Raw genomic sequence first — 7,432 nt, 5'->3', positions numbered from 1 at the left:
TTACCCATTTTTTACTTAGTAAAGTAGTAAATAATGCAAGTTAACAAAGTCGCCTAAATAATTTATTATTTTTTGTAACTATATTCTTTTAGATGAGTGCTAAAAAGTTACGGTTTATTCTTAAATCTTTAGGTCTGCTTTGACTTTTTAGTTATAAACAAATATAATAATTTAATCTAAATAAGAATAAATTTTTGAATGGCATAATAATAATTTTTACTGAATTTAATTAATTATTAAGTCAATCAAATTGGAAACTGGACAAATAGTTACAAATTTCAGAAAAAACCGCAACTTTCTAGCATTATTCAAATTGAATATTATTAACAATAAAAATAAATTGCTTAAACGATTAATTTTTACAGATAGAGATAATTATTACATCCTTTTAATTTAAAAGTGGACAAAATTTTTTAAATTGAGAAAAGTACCACATTAATTATTAAGTCACTCAAAGTGAAAAGAGGATTAAAGGTTGGAAATTTTAGAAAAAACTATCATCAACAAACGAAATTTAGTGATTGTAAATTCTCTTTTGCTAAAGCTCCTTCGGTTTTAAAGAAATTTTAAGATCTAATTTAAAAACAATGTTGTTGTACTTTATTTTAGATTGTGATTTTTATTTGAAAATTTAAATTCTTTATTTTTAATGTTATTCTTTACAAATAAAACAAAAATTACGCACTCTATAAAACAATTATTTATAAACAAATCGTTGGCCCTATTTTAGGTGCACAATTTTTGGCAATGCATCTTTTTTATGTTGGATAGATTGATCGCTAAAAGGATTTTTTTTGTGACATCAAAATTTAATTTAAATTTTCTGTTTATCATATCGTGCGTTGTTTGACTTAAAATGTTAATTTTCTTTTTTTACATTCTCATCCTAATGAGGCGGTATTGGTTTTTTGTAAAATTTCACTTTGTCGGATTTCATCAAATCTCTAGTTTTGAGACCCCGAAGTCAGAAAAAAACGATTACTATGAAGAAAGAACGAGTTCGTGAGCCAGCTATTTTTAATGGAAATTCAAAAAGTGAGCCAATTTTCCAAATTTTTTTAGAGCATTTTTTTCAAATTAAAAAATTCTCTGCATGGTTATTCATAGTACTCGGAAACTCGAACAATTTATCCTAATGCCTTTTTTCGAAAAAAGAAAATTATCCGAGTTATAGTAATATCAAAATAAAAAAATAAAAAATATTTAAAAACTTAAATGCACATTTTAAGCCAAACCACGCGTGATATGAAAAAAGACAAAATAAGAAAAACGTTGATTTATGAAAGCAAAAAGGAGCTTCACATTTTAAGTAATTATCTTTGTATAGGATGCGCACTTTTTGTTTTATTCATAAAACAAAACATTTTAAAAAAATTAAATTTTTGGACAAACGACACTAAGTACGAACTAAAATTAAAAGACAACAGTTGTTCACCCGAAAAAAGATCTACAAATGTGATGTTAATCAGTTTTAGATAGGACGAGTAGATTTTCTTTCAATCGTAAAAAATAAGATTAAAAATAAAAAAATTAAACGTTTGGAAAAATGACACAAGAGAAGAAAAAAATGAAAAGACAAAAATTGTTTAATCAAAAAATATCTACAAGCTTGCTATAAATTCTGTTTATAAAAGTTTTAAAATTAAAATAATAATTTGTTTGGAAAAAGGGCACAAGCTACTATAACATTTTATTCAGCAACATTTCTCGTCTAAATTATATCTACAAATTTACTTAGAACCACCTTATGCTAGGACGCGTAATTTTAGTTTGAATCGTAAAAAATATAATTGTAAATGAACAAATTAAAATGATTGAAAAACAACACAAGTTGCTATAAAATGTTTAATAATCATTTTTATTTTAATAGGATGTGCATTTTTTTAATGATAAAAGTAACACAATGGAAATACTTTTGTTCCAATACTAGCATTTTGTGAATGGTAATAGGATAAATACAAAAATAAAATTTGTTCTTTATTTTGCAATATCTGAATAAACAGCCACAGACCGAGGTACATAAATAAATATAAGATACATTTGATATAATAGAGTTAAACATAATGTAGACAATTTCTGATAATCGACGAAATCCAGTTCGAAGCACAAGATACGTGATGATAATGTATTCGTTAAAGCCAAATGAGCTTTAACAAAAGAGAATCTACAATCGCCAAATTACAGTTGTCGATGCTTTGATCTTTAATTTTAAAAGACTTGCCCACAAATGTGGGGTAAATACAAAGACCGAGCGCGTATCGTGAGGTCAGCGCAGCATCGAGCGCGCCTTAGGCCCGCTCAAAGTTGAAAAATTTTTTATTTTGAAAATTTTATGACTGACAATCTTCTTTTAATCTAAAAAGTCGTAGAAAAAAATGGTTCAAGTTTTCGAGTACTACAAATAGTCTTACGATAAATCATAAATTTTAATTTGGTAAAAAATTAATGTGCAGAATTTCTGAAAAAAAAAACCAACGACCAAATTTGGGAAACCATCATAAAATTTTTCTACTGAAATTTGAAGAAAAAAAAAGAAAACACCTTTTTTCTAAAAAAGAAAAAAATTAATTTCCCTACTTGGACAAAAGTAAAAAAGAGGAAAAAAAATGAGAAGGCAACCAACCAAATCTTCTTCCTTCTTTACTCTTTTTTATTTTTGTCCAAGGAGGAAAATTAATTTTTTTCCTTTTTTAGGAGAGAAAGGTGTTTTTCCTTTCAAACTTTAATAGGAACATTTTATGGTGGTTGTCCAAATTGGGTTGTTGGATTCTTGCTTTTTTTCAGGAATTCTGCACATTAATTTGATTATTGGACGTTAAATAGGATATAAAATTGGATTTTAATCTCATTTAAATTTCCTTAATTTTACTATAAAATGAAAAAATTACTAATTTAAGAGACAGACCCGATTCTACAAATTCCTCAATAAACACATAATAAATCATTTTTCCAATCACTGCTTGTCAATGACATTCGCTAATACATCATTCTTCATTATTCCTAATCTTTTTTTGCCTGCAAGTTTTTTCCAAGCAGATAAGAGACGGATTGTCTTCAAGTCTGTGTGCCAAGTTAGTAGAGCACAATCCTCTTTTGATCTGGCCTGGCTGGCGCTTGCTTCGTTAAACCAAGACACCAAGTGTCCGACTAACTGCCTGCGGCTAGAGTCAGAAACACCAGTTCTTCAACGATCCCCAGAATCGTCATTAAATGCGTGCCATCACCAACTAACGCACTTACTTATTCTCACTTTGTTCACTTATTGTAACTTAATTTCGCTTCGGGAATATCCGGATTTGTTCGAATTTCGTCGTCTCCATCACCGTCATCGTCATCTTCGTCATCGTCTATACTTGTCTTTCTCACTGTCAAAAAGACTTTTCAACTCGCTGACATGAAGGACATTTACAAACAGGTACGAATTCATTATCTCAGAGTCTATAAAGTCATTCAACTCATCTTCTTCAAAGAATGATTTAATTTTTACCAATATATTTAGTGCTGCGCGCTTGACCGGTTCAAGGTTTAAACAACTTGAATCACTTCTACGTATAAGGTAGTTGTCGTGCCAAAAGTCAGATATCTGAAAAATAGTTTCAATCAAAATATTCTGAATGATGCAATTTCAAATAAAAAACATTATTTTTGATGAAAAATGTTAAAATTCACAAAATATCTTACCGATTCTTGAAAAATGATTGGACAATAATAAATGACGGCTTATTTTTCCGGGAAAACATTCTCTACAACTCTATTGCTTCAAATTTTGAAATTAAATTTTTCTATGGCTGAAATCGTTAAAACAACTTTTTTTAAGAAAATCTTTTTAAAAAACTAATTATATTTCGAGATTATGTAGTTGTTTTTAAAATTGGAAACACTAGAGTTGTAGAGAATGTTTTTCCGGAAAAATAAGTTGCTATTTATTCAAATGCAAATATTTTTCAAAAATTGGTAAGAAGCGACGTTCAGAAAAAGTTCAATTGTAAGAAACATGGTTAAAATTAACGTTTTTTTGTGAATTTTAACATTTTTCATCAAAAATAATTTTTTTTAAATTTGAAATGACATCAGTTATAATATTTTGTTTTTTAAATGATAGAAAAACTATTACTTCACATATCTGACTTGGCACGGCAACAACCGTCAGTGTTTACACGGCTGCTGGCCTTGACTAAGTTCAACCCAAAAGTGTTTTGCACATTCAGTTTCTCTTTTGCTGTTATTTTGTTGTTATTTTGTTGCCAAGAATTTTTGAAAATAATATCAAGAATCCAACGACCAATATGGACAACCACGATCAAATTTTCCTATTGGAATTTGAAAAAAGGTAAAAAAATTTCCTAAAGAAATTTTTTTTTGACCAAAATAAATAAAGGGGAAAGAAAATAGAGAAGGCAACCAACCAAATCCTCTTCCTTCTCTTTTTTCTTTCGTTTTTTTATATCTATTATTATCAAATCACAATAAAAACTGTGATTGTGAATAGATAATAATAAAAATAAAAAATACGAAAGAAAAAAGTAAAGGAAGGGGATTTGATTGGTTGGTTTGAATTTTCTTAAAAAATCGAAAATTCAAATTTTGATCCCACGAAAATAACGAAAACTCCAAAATTCTATTTTAGGGTTAATGTATGCACAATAAAAGAAAGAATAAATAAAAATTGTGCTCCCAAAACATATCTACAAATGGGTAAATAATTCCTTGATAGGATGCGTAGCTCTGGTTGTATTCGTAAAAAATAACATTGCAAATAAAAAATTTAATTTGTGGGAAAATGACACAAGCTCCGAAAAAAAATTAGTAAACAAAAATCTTCCTTCATTTTTCCCAACAAACAAAAAGAATTTTTTTCTTATTTTTTTTTGAAATTTGTTGCCTTTTCAAATTGTAATAGAAACATTTTATGGTGGTTGTTCAAATTTGGTCTATGGATTCTTGGTTTTATTTTCAAGAATTCTGCACATTAACTTGATTTTTAGACGTTACATAGGATTTTAAATTATATTTTATTCTCATTTAAATTTCTAAAATTTTTCATCTTTAACAATTAAAAATATAATTTTTATTCGAAACGGCTCAAGATATGAATTACAGTTCATAGTTAAAAATTGGTCAGCTTCCTGAAATCTATTAAATTGTATCCTTTCTAAATGTTTATATTGTTTAATTTAATCAATTTTCCTAGAAATATAGAAAAAATTGATAAAAATGAACTAAAATGGCATTTAGTTTAACGAACTTTAACACTTTTTTTTAAACGTTTATTTTAAGTACACTAACTATTTAATGAATATGTTTCATGGGATTGTTAAATTATAGATTATAGTTTATTATAGCAATTAAATTATAGTCATTTATAGATTTTATAGAAAAATCACTTTTTTTATAGTTAAGCACCCTTAGCTTTAAGGTACAGAAAAATTTTTACTTTTTGTCTGAAATTGAAGAAATATAATTTTTACCGCTTCAAAATCTCATTTTTTTGCTAACTACGTAAAATATGAAAAGCAGTTCATAGTTAAAAATTCTTCAGCAGCTTCCTGAAATCTAATAAATTGTACTTTTTCCAGATATTTATATTGTTTAATTTAATAAATGTTTTCAAAATATATAAAAAATCGATAAAAATCTACTAAAATAGCATATTTAGTTTAAAGAGTTTTAACATTTAATTTTTTTAAACTTTTGTTTTTAGTTCACTGATTATTTGAAGAACATATTCCTTGAGATTATTAAGGTTCCGATGCTTCAAAGTAAAAAAATGTTGTTTTTTTTTAAATAATTAAAGAAATATAATTTTTGCCGATTCAAAAGCTCATTTTCATGGAAAACTACGCAAAATAGGAATAGAAGTTCATATTTTAAAATTGGTCAGCTTCCTGCAACCTATTAAATTGTACCTTCTCTAGATGTTTATATTTTTTGATTTAATCAATTTTCCAAAAATATAAATCAAATCGATAAAAATTAACTAAAATAGCATTTGGTTTAACGAACTTTTACTTTTTTTTTAAATTCCCTAGCTATTTAAAGAACGTACCTTAAACTAATAAAAATCCTTAAACTAATTGCTATTTTAGTCGATTTTTTATACTTTTGGAAAAATTATTGAATTTCAGAAAGCTGAACAATATTTTTAACTATGAACTCATATTCATGCTTTGCTTCGTTTTCGAAAAAAATAAAATTTTTAATTGTTAAAAATGAAAACATCGTTTTTCTTAAAAACGCGTGGTACGATTTTTACTCTTGGCTCAAAATAACCAAGGGGGCTTCTCCTCATTGGCAATCGGGTAATTTGAAAAAAATTTGAAGAAAATACCGTCACACAATTTTTGCCCCTTATTTACGATTCTTCAAAATTGACAGATTACTTTTTTCATTAACAAAATATGACTCTCCTATGGTTTTTTTTCTGATTTTTCACTTTTTTGTTAACTTTTATTTCTTTTAAATGAAAATTTAACTACTCCACTTTTTCTTAAATATTTTCCTTCTTCAGTTGAAAAATCAACTATTTGGATAAAAATTGATGTATTTTTTTAAAATTTTGTCTTTTGTGGTAGAAAATAAATCTTCTTGGTGACTAATTTATCTTTTTAACCAAAAATTAATGTATTTCGTTAAAAATTAATTTGTTTGATTCAAAATTTATTTCTTTAGTATGAAAATTAGTTGTTTCTTTTATTAAGATAAGTTCTTTAACTGAAAATATAACTAGTTCATTTTTGGTTTAATAACAATTAGCTTTAGCTGAAAATTCAATTATTTGTTTGAAAATTTATGTATTTTGTTGGAATACAATTATTAATTAATAAAAATGAATTCAATATTTAATAATTAATTCATACTTTTGTTGTAGAATATTTATCTTTGCAGTGACTAGTTCGCCTTTTTGTTTAACACACCAACTATGAGGTTAAAAATACATTTTATTTTTTGAAAATATTTTTTCTTAATTAAATTTTTTTAATTGAAAATTTAACAACATTTTTGTCAAAATTTGTTATATATACTAGACATTTAATATTTTTGATAAAAAATTCCTTTTTTTGGTTAAAAATTTATTTTATTTGCTTAAAAACTTATTTTTCTAGCTGAGAATTAAGCTATTCTCTTTTCTGTTAGAAATTCACCTTTTTTAGTTGAAAAATCAAGCATTTTGTTAAAAATTATTCATTTTCTGTAAAAAATTTATCTGCTTGATTGAAGGTGCATTTCTTTGGTTAAAAATTTATTTCATTTTTTCAAAAACATACTTCTCTGAGTGTTTGTCTGTCCGTCCGCTAACCAGCCATTTTGCATAGAAATTCAAAAATTAGAGTATTTTCAAAATTTTGAGACGATTTTTTTAAGATTAAAAATTTTTAATGTATAGCTATACTCGCAATCCTCAGAAATCCGACAAATCTATCATTAGGACTTT

The 7,432-nt window shown here is 26.1% G+C and overlaps 1 protein-coding gene across 1 annotated transcript in view; it reads left to right on the top strand.

Annotated features, from left to right (window-relative positions):
• Positions 1–3,086: 3,086 nt before the first annotated feature.
• The window catches only part of LOC117177377 (phytanoyl-CoA dioxygenase domain-containing protein 1 homolog), a 60,444-nt gene continuing 56,098 nt past the window's right edge, over positions 3,087–7,432 (top strand). Inside the window, exon 1 of the mRNA XM_033368023.1 lies at positions 3,087–3,415. Within this exon, the coding sequence (XP_033223914.1) occupies positions 3,395–3,415 (21 nt within the window). The 5' untranslated portion in view covers positions 3,087–3,394. The remainder of the gene's footprint in view (positions 3,416–7,432) is intronic.

This window comes from Belonocnema kinseyi, chromosome 7 (assembly GCF_010883055.1).
Source record: "Belonocnema kinseyi isolate 2016_QV_RU_SX_M_011 chromosome 7, B_treatae_v1, whole genome shotgun sequence".
NCBI classification, from domain to species: Eukaryota; Metazoa; Arthropoda; class Insecta; order Hymenoptera; family Cynipidae; genus Belonocnema; species Belonocnema kinseyi.
The sequence above is the reverse complement of the archived record's forward strand: the minus strand, read 5'-3'. Positions and strand labels throughout refer to the sequence as shown.